Below are 23,966 nucleotides of genomic sequence, written 5' to 3'. Positions count from 1 at the left end.
ACTCATGGTGAGCTTGCTACCCATAGCACTCTGTAGCGTCTACCAAAATCGAGACGTGAACCACGGATCCCTGACTAATACAATGCTCGAAGGCATCCCATGCAATCTCACAATCTCTTTAATATACAACTGGGCCAACTTGACCATGGACATCCTCAAGTTCATCGCCAAGAAATGAGCATTCTTGGTCAGTTGGTCCATTATAACCCAGATTGTATCATACCCCCTAAAAGTCCGTGGCAAATGGGTCACAAAATCCATAGAGATGTTGTCCCATTTCCACACTGGTATTTCCAAGGGTTGTAGATTCCCACCGGGTCTTTGATGCTCCACCTTCGCCTTTTGACATGTTAAAGAGGTTGATACGAACTGAGCAACATCCCTCTTCATTCCCTGCTACCATAAGGTTTCCTTAAAATTCCGCTACATCTTTGTCATGCTAGGATACAGACTAAGATGACTCTTGTGTCCTTCCTCTAGAATTAGCTTCTTCACCTCAGCATCATCAGGCACACACACCCTGCCTTGGAACCTCAATATGCCATCCTTACCCAAAGCAAAGTCTCTAGCCTCATCTGACCCAAGCTGTTCTCTGACCTTGTTCAGACTGGCATCCAACAACTGTCTCTCCCTAACCGAGCTCAAGAAGTCACTAGATATAGTAAGGGTACTACATCTAATGAACTCAGACCCTAACTCAACATGTAACTTCATATCTCGAAATTTCTCGAGTAGCTCCACTTCCTTAATCATAAGGTGAGCAATATGTACAGTCTTCCAACTCAGAGCATCTGCCACTATGTTCGCCTTCCCCGGATGATATAGCAGTTCAAATTCATAGTCTTTCAAGAACTCCATCCACCTCCTCTGTCTCATGTTCAGCTCATTCTGATCAAATAGGTCACTGAACACGCAAAAACTGAGCACCATAAAGATAGTGCCTCCAGATCTTCAAACACTATGACTGGCAACTCTAAGTCATGAGTGGGGTAGTTACGCTCATGCACCTTAAGTTGTCTCGAAGCATACGCCACTACCTTTTTTTCTTGCATCAAAACACAACCAAGTCCCAGATGGGAGGCGTCGCAATAAACTTCAAAAGGTTTCCCAACATCTCGAATTACCAATATGGAAGCACTGGTCAACCTCCGCTTCAGCTCTTGAAAGCTTTCCTCACACTTATCTGTCCATGTGAAGAGCTGGTCCTTCCATGTGAGTTGTGTCAAAGGCGCCACTATCTTGGAGAATGCTTCTATGAATCTCCTATGATAGCCAGCTAGACCCATGAAGCTTCTTATATCTGTTGTACACTTGGGACTTTCCCACTTAACCACTGCCTCAACTTTCGCTGGATCCACTACAATTCCCTGTGCAGATATCACGTGCCCCAAAAACTGAACTTCATCCATCCAGAACTCGCATTTGGACAACTTGGCATACAATTGCTTCTCCCTTAGGACACTAAGCACCAATCTCGGATGTTCAGCATGCTCCTCCTAAGTCTTAGAATAGATAAGAATGTCGTCTATGAAGACCACGATGAAATTATCTAGGAACGGTCGGAAAATCCTATTCATATAGTCCATGAACACTGCTGGAGCATTGGTCACACCAAAAGGCATAACCACGTACTCATAGTGTCCATACCGGGACCTGAATGCCGTCTTCTGCACATCATCAGCATTTACCAAAATTTGATGGTATCCCGACCGCAGATCAATCTTTGAAAACACTGATGACCCATGCAACTGATCCATCAAGTCATCAATTCTCGGGAGAGGATACTTGTTCTTGATCGTCATTTGTTTAGCTGCTTGTAGTCCACACATAGACGTGAACTCCCATCTTTCTTCTTCACCAACAGCACTGGTGCTCCCCAAGGCGAAGTGCTGGGTCAGATAAACTTCTTCTCCATCAGCTCCTCAATCTGTTTCTTGAGTTCCACCAACTCCGCCGGAGCCATAGTATGGAGCCATCGATACTCGGCCGGTTCCTGGTACTAAATCGATAAAGAACTCCACCTCTCTATGGGGAGGCAACCCTAGCACTTCATCCGGAAATACATCCTCCAACTCATGCACGATTGGTATAACTGACGTCCTCTCCTCTTTCTCCACCTCCAGATGTGTGAAGATTATGTTACACTTTGCACCCCCTTGTAGTTCCTTCACAACTCCTTGAGATGTTAACAACTCAAGTTCCTCTGAGTTGGGGAAAAGCAACTTCTTCTCTCGACAATCTATAAGAATGCGATTGGCAAAGAGCCAATCCATCCCCAAGATCACCTCTAACTCCTGCAAAGGTAGCCAGATCAGATTTACTTTGTACCTGCGTCCCTCTACCTCCACCGGACACCAAGCACACAAGGACGACGTCCTGACCAGACCCGACGCTGGAGTAGATACCACAAGCTCACACTGCAGCTTGCGCACCCGCAGACCTAGACGCTCCACACAAGTAATTGACAAAAAGGAGTGTGTTGCTCCAAAGTCATAAAGATTCACCAGCAATCATGCATCGACCCATAATAAGATTACCTAAGTCTGCAGCCTCCGCTCCTGACATGGCATAGACTTTGCCCGTCGCATGAGGCTTGTTGCCTTTGTCCCTCCGTTGATGCTGGTGAGGAGTCTGAACTTGAGGACGTGTCGTTGCCCTAGCAAGGTTGGGGCAATCCTTCCCAAAGTGGCATTCCTTGCCACAGTTGTTGCACTGGCGGTAACCCTCCATATGTGGGCAGGCACTCCTCAGTTGAGGGCCTCCACATATATAGCACTGTACCCGACCCTGCTGAGGAGGAAAGCTCCTAGACCCCTAGGGTTGATGGTGAGGTCTGTCATATGGTCTCCTCCGCTCCTCATGTCTGGGCTTGGACCTAGATGGTCCACCTATTCTCTGTGGTTGCTACGGTTGTTGTGGTCGTTGACCTTCCACCTCACGCTTCATCTTCTCCATAACTCTGGCCTTCTCCACTAGAGCAGCGAAATCCTTGATGGACAAGGGAGCCACCATCAAGCGGATGTCACCACGGAGACCATTCTCAAACTTACAGCATCTCCACTCCTCATCAAGTGGCAGTGTATAGAAGTGGCTGAGGTGCTTGAATCTCTCAACATACTCTACCACGATCTTCCCTCCCTAAGTCAACTAGAGGAATTCCACCTCCTTGGCGTATCGGATGCTGTCTGGAAAATACTCAGAGAGGAATTTCTTCCTAAATGCCTCCCATGTCACCGACTCATCTCTCTCCTCTAGGATAGATTTGGTGTTGATCCACCAATGTTCCGCCTCTCCTGTGAGCATATACACTTAGAACGCCAGCTTGTTCTCCGCGGGAGACATTTTCGCATCATAGATGCGCTCTAGGTCCTTCAGCCATTGGTCTGCGGCATCAGGACTAGTCTTCCTATCAAACTTCGCTGGGTAATGCTTCAGAAAATCTTCTAAACTCCACTCCCTGGCTGTAGGTCGCGACTTAAGACCAAAAGCAGGTGCAGCTGTCCTGGTCTCCTCCAGTTGGCGGAGCGCTTCCATATGCTGCCTATGTGCATCCTCAGCAGCAACTCGTGGAGCCTCCATCTGTTGCATCACTACTTGCTGCTGCTCAAGCAACACCGCCTGTCGCTGCATCGATGCCTCACGCTGCTCCATCATAGGCGTACTTTGCTATGTCATAGCTGCTACCATTGCCTCGATTGCTCTAGCGATATCTGGCACATCGCCCTGAGAGGGTTGCGGAGTCCTACGAGATGGTGCCATTCTTCACTGGCACACATGAAATCACTTGGATAGGTTTGATAAGATAGAAATTTAACTAAGAACACTTAGAAGACACAGAGAAAGCTAAGCGGACATCCAAGTCCATAGACCTAAGGAATGACCGCTCTGATACCATAAATGTAATGTCCCATTTAATTAATGAGCATAATTAAAAGAAGTGTCACACAATTATAATATAACAGCGCAGTCCTGGAGTTTAATCATAACACCTTACTATCCAAGGCACACCACGATGCCCAAAAAGAAACAAGTTATACAGTTTACTGGAATTATATAGAAATTTAAAGACGGACAAGTACATGGGTCGTAGCCCTAAAGAAAGCCCAAGAGGGACAGGAAGTCCAGCCCAAGAAGACTAAGCAGCGGAATCATCTCTCCCCTGTTGACCACAAGTACCTCTCGCATCTGCTCCCATCAAGAAATTGATGATCATCGCAAAGGTAGAAGAACAACATACAAAGCAACCAAACAAGCAAAGGGTAAGCTAGAGCCAACAAGATTTTTATCATGCAATCAAATATACCTTCATAGTCCAATATACATATATCATCCAAGCATGTTATGACCTTTCAATCAATACACTAAGACTCGACTCGACTCATCCGGATACATATAACCTGGTCGGATTTAGCGGATACTTGCACTTGTGTTGGATACCTCTGCTCACCTTCGAGCTAACTGTTACAAGTGTTACAATGAATCAATTCCCTCACACACAAGGTTAGCTCTTAATGAGTTTCAGGCCTCCTACTACTCTCACCACAAGAGTCAGTCCGCTCTAAGTGAGACTAACTGACTCCTTAGAGTGTCAAGATGCAATCCTTATCTTGAATCCTTTCCAAGTTATATAGATGGGGCACCACCATGGACACCCACTAACAAGGGCCGTGGAATTACGTCTCAACCACTGAAGCACGACCTTGAGGTCTCACCTAGAAACTCCAAGGAATTACACACTGACTCATACCAAACATATTCAAACAGCCAAGTAACATTTCTCATACATGTATATATATTATGCCAACCTTTATAGCCAATTCCTTTCATGTTCCAGGTCAAACCCATTCCAACTCCTCATACTTCATCCATGTATGTAGTAATTCAATTCATCTCATTATCATGCCACTATCATAACCAACCATTCCATGTTCATCACATGCCAAGAGTCATTCAAGTTCATCATTCATAACTCATACACCCTCCCACACATGCATATTCTTTTCCCTCATGTCATCATATAATAATCAAATCAAATGCAAGTCATACATTCAAGAGTAGGGAAAACGCCAAACCAAAAGCACTCTCGCCTAGATTTTCGCTCAGGCTAAAGGGCCTCGCTCAGGCGAGAAGGACTCTCGCTCAGGCGAGAGCTCAACACACATAACAGTGACCTTTGCGCGTTCTTGCTTAGGCGTGACTCCCCTCGCCTGAGCGAGACGCTCATTCGCTTAAAACTGAGCTGGTCGCCTGGGCGACCCCTCGCGTAAAAAGGTCTGGGCGAGTCTCTACTCATCTCGCCTAGGTGAGACAGGCTTGCTTGGGCGAGATTATCAGATCTCGCCACTATTTCCTGTGACAACCACTCACACGAAACCAAACCAACATGCTAAAACGTTCCAAGCATTCAGAACATCATATCAACCATAGACTCTTAGCACAACAGCAAAACAGTAGGAAAAACGAAATATATGAGTAGGTTCTAGCTTCCCTTACCTGGGATACACTAGTATAGGACCTCAACCACAAACACGAACAACACGGCTTTAGGAGTATGCTTAGGAACTAGAAAACAATGGAGCAGATTACAAGATAAGCTCACTACAGAATCCTAGCTAGGGAAAACGCGAAGAAAGCACAGAAGAGAGTAAGAGTATGAGTTGGAAGGGACTTACGAGAAGCTGAAAACTAGTTCGAGCTCCCTTGATGAGAAACAACGGCTGAACCCTAGCAGAGCTCTCTTGGAATAATAGGAGTGATGGCTTATTCTGTGAATGAGTGAAAGTGGGATCGTTAGGGCAAACTTAGGACTCAGTTTTATTCTTTGGGTCAGCCCTTAGGCCCATTAGATTTTTGGGCAGCCCTTTTTGTTAAAGGTATTATAAAATATAGGGCCTTACACTTTAGGGTAGGTAAGCTAAATTAACATAATATCATCCAAGTCAATTTTTGGGAAGATAAACATAATTAACATCCAAGTCTCGTGTTGTTAATGAGATATTTTCTTGTAGTAAGAATTGCCTCATGGTCAATGGCGGATCTTAATCAAAAAGTTTGAACGGACCAAAATACTATACTCAAATTTTATATTTTTAATTATTATTACTAATATAACAAAAGTATATATAATTTAGTATTGAATTTCTTGTATGTTTTTCTTTAAAAAATTATAGTTTTGAAGTTGTATTTGATATGATATTTATTTTAAATAAGTTTTTTTAATTTCATTTCTTTCCCTGAATATTCTCATATTTGAGAACATTTTATTATCATAAGTTCTAAAAAATTAATATGAAACATTCCGCCTATAATTCAAAAGAATTTATATGAAACTTTCCACTTATAAGTCTTTGAATCTTAAGAAATTATTCTCTAATTCAACAATTGAATTCTTAGTATCATTCTTGAAAAAATGTAAAGTAAATTTGTATTGTTTTTATCTTCAAAGGTATCTTCCCTTTTATCACTTTCAAAAAAAAAAATCTGTTATTTTATTTTTCATCAATATACCTATTTAAAAATGAAGACTAAAAAATAATTTATCAAAATCTAATCAAAAATTAAGAAACATAATTACTAAAAAAATGATAATGAAGTCACATTTATGATACCTATATGAAAAAACATATAGTACATAACCTTTTTTTTTATATTCATAAAAAAAAAAATATACAAAAAACTCATAAAGAGAATAAAAAACTAAATATCAAACTAATATTTTCCTATCAAAAGAAAGGAGGGAGTTACATTTTTTATCTTAGAAGAGAACGAATGAGAACTAAGAACGAGAGAATAAATTTATATCGAACTTTCTATTTCTTTTTTAAAACAAAAAACAAAAAGAAGAGATTCAAGACTAATAAATGAATACAATACGTGAAAAACTTAAAATGAGAGAGAACAAAAAAAATATCTCAATAAATTTTATTGTAATATTTCACTACTTTGAAGGTTTAAACTTTATTTACATTAACTTATAAACAATGTTTCTTGTTTTATGAATGTTATATATTTATAAACAAATATCAAAATTTTAGAATTTTTGTTTTTTATATCATAATGTTTTAGGAATTGTGCAATGCAAAAGTGTAACAAATAAAATTAAAGGAATTTGAAACATCAATAAATAATGAATTGCATTGGAGAGGTAAAATACACTAAGAAGGGTTTTTAGTACTGTCACAATACAAAGAATTTAAAATCGCTAGCCACTACCAGAACTATGTGTAAATAAAATACCAAGAGTTTCATAACTATCGGTAAATAATAGGGGTTCCAAAATTGCCAGTAAATAACATGGGTTCCAAAACCACCGAGAAATAATAGTAGTTCCAGAATTGTCAGTAAATATTGCTTTATCAGGGAGTTAGTCAAAATCGCTGGTAATTTATTAACGACGATGGTTTTTTCAGGAAAAAAAAGTAAATTGTGGGTAACTCTCTTAGTAGGGTTTAAAACCTCCAATAACACCAAAAGTAACCTGCAATAAAAATTATCTATCTTGTAGGAACGTATGATTGTAGCATAGCATATTACATGAATAAAAATATTTTATATTAATTTTGAATTTTATAGAAAGAAAATGATACAAATATTAATTTGATATTATTTTGATATTATTTTCTAATTCTAATATATTTTAATTAAATATTTATTGAAAATGCAATGCACATTTTTACTTTTTTCTTTAAAAAAATTGTTTTATAATGTGTCAAAAAATAAATGTTTTTATTTTACACTATTTTTGGGTCAGCAAGAATAAATAATTTTATTATCATTCAAAATTTTAATATCAAAATTAGTATGTAAAACATAAATGGCAACAAATTGTGTTGCTAATGTCTTTCTGAATAAATGAGAAAGAAAAGTGTAACTATTGATCGTACTAATGTGAGTATATAGCTATATATGTTACTAAATAATAACAACTATGCAGCTAGAATAAGAAACATATAATTGGTCTAAAAAAAATCTAATAATAAAGTGAAATGTACAATTTATTTAAAATTGAAGCTCTTACAAAAGGAATTAAAATAGATTGAAAAATTCCTCTAAATCAAACTTTAAGATGCTTCCAAGAAATTACTTAGTTGATAGAAAGAGAAAATTTTAGGGTGTTAGATTACACCAGCTACACATCTTGGACATTATACTAAGAATAGTCACCATACAACATTTTCCACATTCAGAAGTTGTTAATGTCTCCTTATTCAGCCAAAAATTTGATGTTATGAAAACGAAAAGCCAAATGTTGTTTTGGTTTGAAGATGGCTTAAAATGTCCTTGATTTTGCACATAAACTTTTGTAAACAATAAATTTATTATTCCTTGGTGGGATTTAGTTTGATCACGTGCAATATCTACTTAGTAATAATAATGAAAGGATGAAACTTCTCCAGTGGTGACAAAAAAATAAGGAAAAGATTCTCTCTAGACGCAAAATATTGAATGAGATACTGACCATTCATTGCTTTTAATATTTCTTAAATTTAAAAAGTAGAAGAAAAATATATATCAGGAGATTTATTAGACACTTTTTATTTCTACTGATAGGAATACCGCTGAAGGTTTTACTAGTTTCTTCTTGAGATTAGGCTTGAGTGTAGTAAAAATAATATAGATATGTAACAGTTTTTTTTTTTTTTTATTATTTACACTTGAGACCGAGGGTTATAATTTTTCAGAAATTATTCGGATCTCTTTTGAATATTTTGTAAGTGAAGATTGACATCATATTTGAGTTATTTTTTTAAAATAACTAAATAAAAATAATAGTTAATATAATTAATAAATCAAGAGTTAGAAGAGGATCAGGATGTAGAACCAGATTTAGATTATACGAGAATAAACTATTATAAATAGGGTTTGAGCATAGAGTTGTCAAAATGGATAATCCGATCCAATCCGGCTTTAATTATGGGTTGATGATTTAGTAAATTAACCCAACCCAACTTACTTTTTATTGAGCCAAAAAAATTCAAACCTGGTCCGGCCCATCTCGAGTTGGTGGGTTAAACAGGTTGACTCACGGGTTCACTTAAGTAAAAGAAAATACAATTTTTTTTTCAGTCAAAACTAAATTGTAATTCCAATTAAAATCTAAATAAATTTTAATACAATCCAAATACAAACCAAAATAAAAAATACAAGTTATTTATGTTTTGGCTAAAAAAAAAAACAACCTAACATAACTCAAATGTAAAGTCCAACTTAATAAAAAAACACATGTGTGACCCTTTTATCTATGGGTTGGTGAGCCAACGGGTTCAATCCGGACAAGCCGAGTTCTAGATGAACTGGGTCAAAAATCAATCCATATTGAAATTTGTAAAAAAAATTCTATTCAACCCACCCCGAACCCGTGGTGAGCCTGATTGACTCGCGGATTACAATCCATTTTAACATCTCTAAGTAAACACAAGATTCACATACTTAATATTCTTGTTCGAAAATTTCCTAAACCTCTTAAGTACAACATTTTGATGTCAATGGAAGGTTCCTGTAAAACACTTTTTAACGTCTTTTTCTTCGTATTGAACTCATGATAAACAAAATATTTACCGAGATAATAATAAGTTATTATTAAAATATGATTGAGATATTATTATTATTATTATGGAAATTTATTTTATTATTGACTAGGAGATATATTCTTAACTTATTTATTGACATAATTATGATTATGATTTTATTTATATCATCAACGATGTTTGTAATATGTATTTATATTTATATGGTTGACTTTATGAATAATGGGAATGAGTTTTCTTGTTCAAAAACTTATTAGTTATAGAAAAACCTTGTGATTTATTTTTATCTACTTCAACATGTATTAATGTCTTTGTCATCAATTAGAATTATTATAATATTGGGTGGATACATGTTTAATAAGTTTGTGGTGAAATAAATCAACTCGATGCGAATTACCTCTCAAAATGTGAAAGTGGACTCAATTCACTAAATTCTATTTTTATTGCAATCAGGAATTTATACATTTCTGTTTTAACAGACATATTTTTGTATTTTTTGTGTATGAAGATGGAATAACGTGTGATGAAAAGGCAAAATAAAAAAAAGGAGAAGATGCAAGTGAAGATGAAATGTAACCTGAACAACTGGTAATGTATATTGCAAGAACGTAAATTTGTGTACATTTTTTAGAAACTAAATTACCAACGGTAAGAGACACTCTGATAAAGAAAATATGCACATGATTAAACAAATACATGATTATATATGTTTCAAATCATATGAGTTTCTCTTTCAAGATACAACAATCCGTTAGATCGATCAAATGCAACGAATGATCTCCGAACCTTATGAACACCAATGTCTTAAATATAATATAAAGAAGAAAAGAAGAACACATCGGATAAAACTATAGTGTTTGTTATTCTTTGTCATTGTATCTTTCTTCATGCACCTAAGTCGTATTTATAGGTAGAAACGAGAGACAAAAGAATAAATTGTAATAAAAATATAGTCATACAAGAATATGTAATTTTAGATGAGGTTTATTTCTTGAGGTTATAATAACCTCCGGTAAATAATAGTAAATAATAGGTATGGTGGAGGTTTTGAAAACCGTATTTAAGTATCAGGGGTTTTTTTATGAACCCCTGGAAAATTTTTATCTTACCTTATCTTTTTATTTCTCACCCTTTTTTCTAATTTTTAGTTAGATTATTCAGATTTTCTCCCTTTCTCACTAAGTCAATCTAGAGGAAGAAAATGCAGTCTTCCCGTGCCTCCATCGTTTTTGGTTCAAGTTCAAGGTAACCAAGATCTTTTCTCTCAAAATGTCGTCTCCTTATTTTTGTTGTTCTTTCGATTTCATTTCCCTTTGTCTCATTTCAATTTTGATTTCGTTTTCGTTTCCATGCTGCTATCGATTTGGTTTCCTTCTTTTCATCTCCTTTACTCATGCCCTAGGTCACTGATTACTTTGCCACCATCAAGTAGTAGCGTTGATCGTGCCACAGTTACCGGAACCAGAGTGTGATTCCATAGCCACCGCAACCATCGTAACAGTGTAATCCCTACTTTTGTTCAGGTACTCCTCTTTGCAGCTCCATCTTAGATTTTGTTCTTAAGTTTCACCACTTCGCCATTTTTTCTTTTCCAACTTTTCCTTTCTTTGCTGAGATAACTCGGTAGGTTATTCCCTTTCTTTGTTGTATGCCTTCACACCTCTTTCTCCCTAAATACTTATCATTCACATTTCTAAATATAAGTGATATAAGTTAAACCAACACTTGTAAAAAATAATATTTCATTAATTTACTCTAGATTTTCCAGAATAATTAATCTTTATTCTGTGTAGAGTAACTTTCCAGAAAAAAAAAAATTGTGTAGAGTAATTTGTCTTTTATAAAAGTATCCCGAGAAAATGAAGTTATGGCTAATTCTGTTTTAATATTGTTTGGAGGAGAAGATTCCAAAATGAGGAAACTGAATGATATAAATATGTCCTTGAAATGGCTTCCACCTCACTACACGTAATTGTGTTTATACTTTGTTATAATTGATTTTTATTTTTTGCCAAGTTGAAAAACTAAAGTTTCAAATTTCATGTGACAATCTGTTGATAAGGACTTGATTTTAATGTCTAATTGCTTTTGATAAATAATGTTGTTATCTCACTTACATGGCAGCAGCACCTTGTCCAAGATTCAACCATGTGGCAGCTCTTTATGATGGTAAAATTCTATTTATATTTATATAGATTTTGTTTCATGAACGTCAATGCAATAACGTGTGGAGTTTTAATTTTTAATATGAAAATTGGCCTTACAATGTTATTGCAGACAACTAACTTTGGTAAACCTATTCCTATAGGCCTAGTCTTAGAATATGGAGTGATAATGACTATTTCTTTCCACTAACAAAATGAATGGAAGCTGTTTGGTAGGTAGGAATCAATTACCGAAGAATGAAGATGTACTTCTCCAATATCTACATTATTTTTTAAGTCATTTTTATAACCTGTGAAGATATTTTTGTCTCCTTGCAATTATACTCTCATTTTTTAGGCTCTCTCTATAGTTTATAGTTTTCCCTTTACTGCTTTGAAGATTGTCTCAACCCTGGAAGATGGCCTTGTTTAAAGCTCATTAGTAACTCACCAAAATTAGTGTGGTAAACCTCTTTTATGTAAATAGAAAGAATCCAAAGAATGAAATGACCTGAGTATAAATCTCATGAAATTTTGGGGTTTTGATTCCTAAAAGAACCAACAATATTAATATTATTTTTAAACCAAGAATGGTCCTTTTACTTGCGTTTCATTTCACAAGCATAAGCAAGTGATTCTCAATATCTTTATTATTTTCATTATATACACAAACTGTAACAAGAACAAGAAGCTTATTTGTCCATGACATAATCTATCTGAGGATGGAAACTTCTGTTGGCACTTTGAATGAGAAAAAATGATCATTTTTTAATATGTGAAGTTGTCATTGCATTTTGATGCACATAAGGAAAGCCTTGAGAAGCCCTTGACACATGAAAAATTTTGCTTTTTAAATGAACCTAAGAAGATTACTTAAGCATAAAGACAATAACATGGCTTTTGTGTTTCTTTCTGCCCATATTTCCTCCGGTGGCATCTTTGTGTTTCCAAACTGTGAGGCAGGAACCAAAATGATTTGCGGATCCTTTACATTTAATAATAAAAGCTTTTGCTATGCTCTAATGTTTTAAAGTTGTTTCAGGTTGGGTCAAATTCTCCTAGGAATTCTTACTTCTTCCCAAAACTTTTTTTATACTTTTCTCATACCTTTTAAATCTATAGGAGGCGAATGGACACAAAGAGTCAACCATTGTTGCAGCAGCAACAGCAGGATGTAGTTCCATTACAAGACAGTTACATGCAAATTTGTTACTGTTAGATCAAATCTCTATTTGTTTTGCTAGTAATTCTATTATCAAGTATACCTTTGCCAACTTCATTAAAACTGTTTAAATCTTGAATATTTGATTATCTTGTCACTCATGAATTTGTTTGCTAATTTCCAGAATTGGTAGTTTGCTAAACAAGAACACAACCCAAGAACCTACATTTGATAGGATAATTATTGTCTACAGGTAGTGTTTAATTGCATCTCTGATCTCTACTATGTTAGTTTGTAAAATGAAATTATTTGATTGTATTATGGACTGAAAGTTATATACCCGTTAAAAGAAATAATAAAAAGTTTGATGAAAATTATCCCTCTTTGTAAATAGTTATCAATCTTTCCTTGCATTTCTTATCTATATGCTTGCTATTTTGAGAGTATTTTTTTTCATTTAAGACAATGATAGCTATAAACTTGTTTTTTTTATCATCTTAAGAAATACTTAAAAGATTATTTTGAAAAATCTCAAATAAGTTTATTATGAAAAAAACTATTCTTTCATTCTATTACTCATCCTTTCTCATCTACAGCTTTTAGTTTCCTCTGCTATAAGAGCAGAACTATCAAATTATGAAAAACATATTTTGTTTAATTAAATTTCTAGTTTTAGTTTGAGTAGAAGTTTAGCTTTAAAAACTTTTAATTTAAACCATATTTTATATAATACTAATTTATATGTTTCAAACGATTATGATAACTTTCAAAGTTTTGTCCACTTGTTTCAAAGAATATTATAGTAATGCCTTTATCACACAACCATGTAATACGATGTTGACAATTTTCATGAATGTGAGCCATTTGAACAACAAAACCTAGAAATATTATTTTCTAATGAGGATGGAAATATACAACTAGCAAGGTTTTTTTTTTTTTCGTTTTTCAATTGTTGAGTCATTTTACTAATTCATCTTAAATTATTATCCTTCATTGTTTAATTTGATGTGTTTATCTTATTTGTAGACCACCTGAAGATGAAGAAAATATCAACCAAGAAGAAAATGTCAACCAATAAATCTTCTACATGGGGACATGTAGTTACATCATCAATCTCATTCAGGTAATTATGATCACTTAAAACCATGAACTATTATGATATCTCCGTTTTAATCTGCTCAAAACAGTTAGATGAGAGTTAAGGTTCGAATCCATGTAAGCATGTGTTTCATGTCAAATAGGTTATATTCTGAAGTATTCCTTGAAACAAGGAATGAAATGCTACTTTATGATAAATTAGAAAACAACACTGATTTTCTTTTAAATGATTGTATATGTCTAATAAATTTTCTCTATTGACTTTATTTTTGCATATTTTTTATAATTCTTTCCAACAGAAAGACAAACAGGAAGGATAGGAGAAATAAAATTGGTAGCTATCAGATCTTATAATCATGCAATGCGTATAATTAAGAAGCATCCATGGTTTTGAACTACTACATATCATTATTTTTTTGAGAATTGATTTAGTTTACCTATCAGTTGGAACAAGCAATATGTGGCTGTCCACATTCACTACACGGAAACCATAATTTGTCATATAATAATCAATGTCTCTCAATCACATCTTCCTATTTGCTTTCTTGTTTTGCAAATTAGAATTTTGATGTCTTCAAACTCAATCTTCAATCATTAGCATCACTGGATAGTTATGATGTAGTGGTTTTCTAAAATACGTGTGTGGGTGAACTTCTCCTAAAATTCAGAGAATTTGTGGTCTCCGTACTTCTGATTAGGAGTCTCTTCAATGTTTTTTCTATATATAATCATATCCATATGGATTAGGGTTTATTAGTAGTATTAAAATTTTTGTTACTTTTAATAAAAAGGATGTCTTCATACATTTTTTTTAATTGACAATATATCATATTTCCATTGGTTTGATATTTTTATTGATCTAGTTTTGACTTGAAGACTGATTTGACCTATAAGCTGTTTTTCCTAATTTTCTAGCTTTTAGACTTTCACTATTTTTTCCAGAGACAATTTTTTCCTAAGTTGGTGATAACAAGAGTCATTTACGATCACATAAGCCTTTGCAAGTAGCCAAATATAAGCTTCAACTCCTTGGTTTTCCGGAAGATAAACATTGCTAATAGGACCAAAGTTATCACCCTGAGGATGTGGTTTGCTTAGCTCAATGGCCAGTGGCTTTAATGTTCCATTATCTTGTAAGAAAATGATGGTCCTGGTAGCATAGGCCTTTGTCTCTGTTGTTCTCCATCAGTACGAAATAGTTCACTAAACAATGGTATAGGACTAATCCTACTAAGTGCAGTAGGCAACTAAATTCCACCATCATAGAGTCCACAAACATCATCAAAGCTAGTAAACTCAGGTTGGTTGAATTGTAGTCTAAGTGCAGATTGTAACTTAGGTATCACATTTTGAGATGCAGATTTAAGAATATAAACAAGGAAATCTGATGACTTCAAGTGACCAAATGATTCATCCCTTGGAAGATATACAGAGTCACTGCGACTCTCACTTTTAGGATCTGTTCAGAAACGTAATACCAGAATTAACAACAGTAATTTTAGAACTAGTACAATAATAAGCGTTGTATGTTTGTTTCCCAACTCTCAACTCTGGCAAAGCAAATTGATATTGTAAAAACTTCCAAAACTTTCTCCATCGAAGTAGAACACTACTATAGGTGTTGTTGTATCAGTTTTGCTAAAATTTCATACAATAAATTTGAAAAGAAGAGGGCTGAAAAACTGTATTGAATCTTAGAGTGTGTAGACATTTGGTATTGGAAATATATTATAAATGATAATCTAATGAGGTGATATAGGTAATTATTAGCATGTGGTCTAAATAGAACATTGTGGACGTGTTAGGGGTTTGGGTTTGGGTCCTTGCCCATCTAAAGTGTTTGGCTCCAAGGGTTATTCATATAATGGAACATCTTCAAGTTATCCTTCTAATGTTCAGTTACAAAATCAGGTTAATTTTTTAGTTTTGATCATGATGTAGTACTTTTATCAAATTTGACGTTTGAATATATTTGGTATAAATACACATTTGGTACCCAAACTTTTTCGGAAAGTTCAATGTGGTACCGAACTTTAGGAATGTTCAATTTGGTACCCCAATTTTCTAAAGAAGTTCAATTTGGTCCTCTCCGTTAAGTTGAAGTTAACACCGTGTCCGTACAGGACACGTGTCAAGCCATGAAATTTCTTCTTTTTTTTTTAATTTTTTTTTTCAAAAAAATTATTTTTTTTTCAAAAAAATTAATTTTTTTTTCAAAAAATTTAAAAAACTGCCACGTGTCAGTTTATCATCGTGCCACGTGGCAGCTTACAAGCATGACACGTGGCAGTGTAATAGTTATTTTCAATTTAGTACCCCAATTTAAATTTTTGGTTCAATTTAGTACCCAAATTTTTTAAAATGATCCAATTTCGTCCTTTCCTATTTGAGACCAAATTAGTAAATAAGCTTAATTATAATTTATATAAACATGTTAAAATAATTGTTTTGAATTTATACATCAAATCACTACACCTAAATATTCAAATTATTTTATTTTTTACAAGTGTAAAAAATTTCATGTATAAAAAATTACAAAGGTTAAAATGAAAAAAATAAAATAATTTAAGTATTTAGGTGAAATGATTTGATGTATATATATGATAAAAAGTTATTGTAACATGTATATATAGGTTGTAATTAAGCTTATTTACTAATTTGGTCTCAAATGGAAGATGATGAAATTGAATGATTTTAAAAAATTGGGGTACTAAATTGAACCAAAAATTTAAATCGGGGTACTAAATTGAAAACAACTATTACACTGCCACGTGTCATGCTTGTAAGCTGCCACGTGGCACGATGATAAACTGACACGTGGCAGTTTTTTAAATTTTTTTTAAAAAAAATAATTTTTTGAAAAAAAATTAAAAATAAAAATTTCATGGCTTGACACGTGTCCTGTACGGACACGGTGTTAACTCCAACTTAACGGAGAGGACCAAATTGAACCTCTTTAGAAAATTGGGGTACCAAATTGAACATTCCTAAAGTTCGGGTACCACATTGAACTTTCCGAAAAAGTTTGGGTACCAAATGTGTATTTATACTAATATATTTAAAGTGATATGTTATGTAAACCAAGATTGTCAAAAAAGCTCCATTTTTTTTCTTCAAAAGTAGAAAATAAGAGTTATTTTCTCTATTTTGATTATTTTGATGAATTTTGTGTTTTAAAATAGGTTTCTATAAAGAGCGAAAATTATCAAGGAGAGTTGCCTCGTGATTTTACTATGCATTATGCACCAACGGTAATATTTAAATCTTGATTAAATTAATATATGTTTGATATTATTATTTGGAAATTTATTAATTATCATTATTTTTTATATGTTAGGTATCTGATCAAGGAAGTGTTTCTAACGAAGAAACAAATGATCAACATCCACCACCGCATTAGATGATATTTTTCGTTTACTTTTGGAAGTTTTCAACAAATATGCTTCTAGGAAACTTTTGGTGCTAATGGGGAACAACTCTAATTTCCTTTTACATTTTGGTTTATTGTAGGTAGATAGTGCACTCCTTATTATGTCACTATCATTCAAATGCTACCTCTCCAACACTTATTATATTAAGAGCATTATGATTGCTAGTCCACTATTGGTACTATTTGAATGAATATTTGTATTGATTGCTTATTTTGAAGTGACCTTGAAATTTTTGCTTATTTGTATTGATTGATATCAAAATGTTAAGCAATAAATAGGATAGAATAAAGTTTTTTTCGTACTCAAATAATTAACTAAACAAATCAATTATCAGGAAAGTACAACTTTAGTATTATGAGCACTAATAACTTTTTAGTATTAACAAGGGCTTTCGAGGAATTAACAGGGGTTTTTGGAACCCCAGACATTACCCGGGGTTTTCGGAATCTCATGCATTCATGGGGTTTTAGAACCCCATGCATTACTGGGGGTTTCAGAACCCCATGCATTACTGGGGGTTTTTAGAACCCCATGCATTACTAGGGTTTTCAGAACCCATGCATTACTGGGGGTTTTCAAAACCCCAGGCATTATTGGGGGTTTTCAGAACCCTATGCATTACTGGGGGTTTTCAGAACCCCAGACATTATTGGGGGTTTTCGAAACCCCCGGTAAGTTGCGCTACTTCTAGGGGTTGCTTAAACCCCCCGGTAATCCGTTAGCCACGCTTGCCCTTTTGGGGGAATTTCAAACTCCTGGTAAAACCATTAGTGGGGTTAAAACCCCCAGAAACGTCAAATATAACCCCCGCTAAAAATAATTATTTTTGTAGTGATTAGCCATAAAAAACATTAACCAATAATTTAAAGGTCTATAAAAACATGAGTAAATGTAAGTTTTTTTATTTTAATTATTTATTTTTTAAATTATATTAAAATATTTCTAACACTACGTGATTTAGTCATTTTAACCAAGATTTGTTATGTTTATTTGACGTTTCAAATGCGTCTCGTGATAGTTTTTTAGCTAAAATTGAAGCAAAAATGTGTCAAACGGTGTAAATATCTCAAATACTATCATGAAATGTGTTTGAAGCGTTAAATAAAGTTAACAAAATTGGGTTAAAAGGAATAAATCCCATGCAGTTCTAAAGTTGGAGGAATAAATTGTATCAAAGTTTCGAAGAAGGACTAATTACAATTTTCACTAAAATTTGAGAGACCAAAAATATATTTAACCCTTTAAATTAGACATAGACAAATAATAGAATTGGTTCAACATGTCAAATGATACATAGTAAAATGAATTCTATAAACTAAACTTTATTGGTATTAGGAATGTATTTGAAAATTAAATTGTAAATATTGTACGAAACATCTTCACATATTAAAATAGATGAACGGTAAATATAAAACTCTTATCCAAGCTAATTTAACATAAAAATTTAAATTTAATTATCAAACTTAACATTAAACAAATATTCCCACTCAATTGCAAACCCTTCTAGATCTAAGAATAATCTAATTGAAGAATTCAATAAGTCTAACGACTAAAATTTAAATATCATACGGGGTTGTGTATAAAAAAAAATAATCTTCAAAGTAACTTTGATTCAACGGTTTAACATCATCAAAGGAAAAACACATCAAGTTCAAAATTAGACCATTCTCTACTTTAAGTTTTCATCTCCAAAATGTTATAATGAAATAACATAACAAGACAAAAAGAAAATGTAAGTATAAACCCTAGTGTTTCATGTCAAACAAAAATACAATTATGATAACCATTACTGTTAACTTCTTATAAAACTCCTTAATAGAGAAATTTATAATTCTCACAAATAAAAAAGATAAAAGAATAATATGTCATCTATTTTGTTTTTAAAAACCAACTTTATAGAACCTAACCTAGCGGTTCTGGTGGATCGGTGTAGCACATGCCTAGACTAATCTCATTGGTATCAAGTCAAATGACACACCATTTCCCCCAAACGCCGCTAGGATAGCTGCTTATATGATATTAAGAAGTGAAATTAATCATAAGCAATTCTATAAAGTTGATTTATAGCATAAAAGTTTCTCTAACTTATATACCAAAAAGTATCATTATTTATAAGCAATGTGGGACTTCCAAATATAATATATAAATTAGATGAAAACTTGATCTTATAATACGTGAAAGATGGAGTTAAAATTAAAAATGGTAGTGTTTGGCGATGGCCCCGGATACTACATATTGATTCATTCGGGCTTGTGGTGCAGAAGGGCAACATGTATACGCCTTTTGATGAAGCTATTTGGTAGATCGGGGCATTTTCGTGTCTACTTTTGATGCAGTAGCAACAAGAGTATGTCAAAAGCTGGAAGGAAGAAGCGACACATTGCTTCTGCATCAACGACACTACTTTTTTTGGCACAATCCTTGGTCTTCTTCAAGCTGCAACCCTTATATTTGCAGCCAAACTTTTATTAGCTGCAATGGCTCTGAAACCTGTATGTAATTATCATATATGAGTTATATGTAGCAAATCTTACTTGATTTTCTAGAGGGCATTTTCTTAATCTTTTACTGAAGTGAAGTTATTTGTATTTGTGTAGGATTCTCCTATGCTATATCCAGCTGTTAAATACTTGAGATTGAGATCTTTAGGTGCTCCTGCAGTGCTTCTCTCCTTGGCCATGCAAGGAATCTTTGGAGGATTCAAGGACACCACAACTCCTTTATATGTTATTGGTAGGTTCAAATGGTCCAGTATAATAGAAACAAAGTAAAAGCATCAAAAGTTCAAAATGCAAGTCAAATTTAAAAGGATAGACACTTTGTATAAAAGCTTAACTGGTTTCAAATGTATGAACAAGGAAAAATAGAAGGAACTCCAATTAATGGTAGATATTTGCTCTAAATTTGTCAAATTTATCTGTGTGTGGTTGAGGGCATTAAATTCAACATTTTGGTTTTTTATTTCTGTACTATAACTGAAATCTCACTCTCCTCTGTAATAAATAAGAACAAAAAACAGATAATTCTAGTTTAATAGTGACCAAACTCATGCTAAAGTTCATCTTCAATTTCAACGTGGCATCTTAATAAGAAACAGATTTCTATAATTATAAGTAGAAAATAATCTTAATGTGGCATGGTTTAAGTGATGAAAGAATCTTAATCCTATCAAAGTTTTGATTTTTAATTTTGATTTTTACTCAACTCTCGGTTCTTTTCTTCTTTCTGTTGAACATTTTTTTTTTCATTCTTCACCGACCTTTCTTCTTTGTATTTGTGAAACAAAGCTATTTTTTTTTACATTATTTTTTTTCATACCAAGTTATGTTTTTTAAACGTCTTAATCTTTACTCATCGTACCTGGATTTTGTTTTTAATCACATTGTTTGAGTGCACTTTTTTTTCTCTATCAAAACATGTCAACAATTTTTTATATTTTTGGTCTCTCTTCACTACCATTTCTGATAATTTTTCTTTTCATTTATTTAATTGTTGTTATGGTTTATTTTTTTGTTATGTTCTTTGTTTCTTTTTGATTTTTTTGGGTGAGTATGATGTTGTTGATGCTCTTTATGTGTGTTGTTAGTATCACTAGAGGTAATTAATTGCAGTGATGGATCTTGACAAAAACTATTGGAGGGGCCAAAATAATATAATTTTGAGATCATTGAATTTGATCATTAGTATAATGCTTCAAAGAATGACTTCTCTACTAAACAATTTGATAATTAGTATAATGCTTCAAAATATGTGAAGAAGTAGAATCTATATTGTTTTCATTAATAGTTTCTTTTTTATCACTTTTAAATGATGAATTTATTCTTTTATTCTTTATCAATATACTTCTTTTGTAAATAATATTAAAAAATAATTTATCATAGTCTAATAAACAATTAAGACACGTAGTTATTAAAAGAAAAATATATTATAATGAAGTTACAATTAAAAATCGGTTATGAAAAAACACGTGATACATTTTTTTTTCTATATTCATATAAAAGTGAACAAAAAGCTGATAAGATAAAAAATAATTTTTTCATTATCAAGTGAGATTAGAGACAAGGAAAGAAGAGCATAAATGAGAAATGAAAGCAAAAAAAAAGAGTTTGTATCTAACTTTTTTTCTTCAAGAAAAAAAAAAAGAGAAAACATATGAGAGTGAGATGATTACAATTTGTGAAAAAATTAAAAACACAATAAGAATGAAAATAAAAATTATCTTAATAAATATTTGGTTTAATTACTCTTTTGATTCATGATTTTTGTTTAAAAATGTTAAGTTGGTCCTCGAGTTTTTTTTTAGTCTCAATTTTGTCTTGATTTTTTAAAAAACTAATGCAATTTGGTCTTTTACGATCAATTTCTTTAAATCTCTTAAAACGGTATAATGATTCTTTCATTAAAATTGAAACTTTTAATATGGATTATTTGCTTTATGATGTAATTAGTATAATTCTAGTGTCAATTTTTTGAAAAAAACAAGAACCAAAAGAGAAATTAAACCTAAATATTTTTATTCTTTATTATCTATTAAAATTAAATGTTGTTCTTTATAAAATTAAATGTTTGACGAAATTGCAAAAATGCCACCACCTTCTTATAGGCTTCGGTTCAGCTGCAACCGAGGCCTATAAGGCGAAGTAAAATGTCAAATCTGCACTAGTGACCACACATGATTTGGTCTTTTCCATTTAAGAATCACAATGGTATATATTTTTCGTTTCCTTTTTCTTTTCTTATAAAAATTTCAATTTTTACTCAACTATTGTTTCTTCTTTCTAACATAATAGATTCATGCTCTCTTTTTTTAACTTTCTTTTTGTTTATATGAATGAAGAGCTTTTAAAGGTCAAAGACACATACCTCCTTTTATGGTTTGTTTATTTTATTTTTGGAGGAAGATTATTTGGTGAACTAACCATATGAAAACCAAAAGCTAAAACAAATGAATGATGTAAGCGACCAAACAAAGGTAGAAATGTTTATACAAGTAGTAGGAGAAAACAATTGTTCTCCTAATACCATATCAATATGTTATAGAATCAGAGATGAAAGAAAACTTCATAAAGAAGATTTGGTTAGAATGTCAAATAAACTTAACAAAATTTTGGTTAGAATGACTAAATTCACGTATTTCTAAATATGAAAGACTAAATTTGTTAAATTTTTTGAAGAAGGATTAATTATAAATTTCACTGAAACAATTTAAGAGACCAAAAACATATTTAACCCTTGCATTTAAATCGTTTCGTTACTTTGTGGTTATTTAAGGAGTTATTATGAATCTTGGAAAAATTTAAAGATCAACAATTCTTATGTTGCACTTAGATTTTGCACATGAATTTTGAACTCAAAGAAGATGGTACATTACATTCTAATAAAATTATTCGGTTCTTTTATCTTTTGGTTATTTCTCTTCTAACTTTGTGTAAATGTATTTTCTAAATTTGGATATATTTAACCTTTTTGAAATAATAGCCATTTTATTTGAAACGTGATTGGAAATATTTTTGAATGATTAAAACATTTATTTTTACGATCAATAATTATTTGATTTGTTTCAAAAAAAAATTACATTAATTAACCAACTAATTCCATCCATTGTTTTGAATTTTTTAATCGTGAATGGATTATTTTTTATTTTATTAGTTTAGAAATCTTTTAAATTTATATGTTTGTAAATAATAATTATATTATTAATTTTTAAATACTTTTTATCAATTAATTGATTTCAATAATTATTGTAAATCTTTTTAATTATGAATGAATTTTTTTAGATTATAAATTTTTATTTTTATTCTTCTATTTGTTCATACATGTATTCTTATATTAATTTTAATGTTAATAATAATAGCTTCTATATAAACGCATTTTTTAGGCATAATATTATACTAGCGTAAACAAGTCGCGTCTTTGTATATACATTTTTTAAACATGTGTGATATTATATTAGTAGGTGATAATATTGTAATGTTTTTAAGTTAATATATAAATTAAAATTATAGTTATTAAAAATAAAGTGAAATATATCAGAACAGATGAAAGAATAACTATTAATAAATAATCCAATTTTATAAAAAATTTGTAAGAGTAACCATCAATTTTTAAAAGTTTAATAAATTATTATATTTAAAGGGTAAAAATGATATTTTGAAATGTGGACACAAAAAGGGGAATCCCCTTTATATATCGTTATAGATTAGTAAGTGATAATATTATAATATTATTTAGTTAATATACAAAATAAAATTATATTTATTAAAAATATAGTGTGATAAACGGACAAAAGATAAGAAAATAACCGTTGATAAATAGAAAAAAAGGCAAGATAAATAATTATGTAAAAAACATTGTTAATTTTTAAAAATTTAACAAATAATTATATTACAAGAGTAAATTTGAAATTATGAGATGTGAACGAGAAATTTCTTTATATATAATTATAGAAAATATTATTATTATTTTAGAAAATATGTATATATTGTATTCAAATTTTTTTTTAATTATTAATTGGTAATATTATAATACTTATTAACATTTTTTTTATTATTATTGTTATAACTGAGATACCACAAAATCTCCATTTCTCTCTCATTCTCTCATT

The 23,966-nt window shown here is 32.3% G+C and overlaps 1 protein-coding gene and 1 long non-coding RNA gene across 9 annotated transcripts; one reads left to right on the top strand and one right to left on the bottom strand.

Annotated features, from left to right (window-relative positions):
- Positions 1–1,922: 1,922 nt before the first annotated feature.
- LOC114163580 (uncharacterized) lies at positions 1,923–2,730 on the bottom strand. The gene is made up of 2 exons (XM_028047886.1): positions 2,538–2,730; positions 1,923–2,440 (listed from the first exon to the last, which is right to left on the bottom strand). Exons 1-2 carry the CDS (start codon positions 2,728–2,730, stop codon positions 1,923–1,925), a joined length of 711 nt encoding a protein of 236 aa, XP_027903687.1.
- Positions 2,731–10,631: 7,901 nt separating this feature from the next.
- Positions 10,632–17,572, top strand: LOC114162585 (uncharacterized). 8 transcript variants are annotated; one of them, XR_003599257.1, is made up of 8 exons: positions 10,632–10,772; positions 10,930–11,050; positions 11,655–11,696; positions 12,794–12,885; positions 13,018–13,086; positions 13,860–13,956; positions 17,114–17,182; positions 17,269–17,572. It is a non-coding gene; the product is annotated as an uncharacterized LOC114162585 (long non-coding RNA). The 8 variants fall into 8 exon arrangements; XR_003599256.1 differs by having other exon boundaries at positions 12,794–12,914; XR_003599254.1 differs by having other exon boundaries at positions 12,794–12,930.
- Positions 17,573–23,966: the final 6,394 nt, after the last annotated feature.

The sequence above is a fragment of the Vigna unguiculata genome, chromosome 9 (assembly GCF_037176805.1).
Source record: "Vigna unguiculata cultivar grain cowpea cultivar isolate G323 ecotype 2 chromosome 9, ASM3717680v1, whole genome shotgun sequence".
Classification (NCBI taxonomy): Eukaryota; Viridiplantae; Streptophyta; class Magnoliopsida; order Fabales; family Fabaceae; genus Vigna; species Vigna unguiculata.
The sequence above is the reverse complement of the archived record's forward strand: the minus strand, read 5'-3'. Positions and strand labels throughout refer to the sequence as shown.

Bases quoted from the DNA above. Each gene is read 5' to 3' on its own strand.
- LOC114163580 (XM_028047886.1), bottom strand. From the start codon at position 2,730: ATGGAGGGTTACCGCCAGTGCAACAACTGTGGCAAGGAATGCCACTTT. The intron at 2,441-2,537 runs GTAATCTTATTA...TGGAGCGTCTAG, and splicing joins AGCGGAGGCTGCAGACTTAG to GTCTGCGGGTGCGCAAGCTG.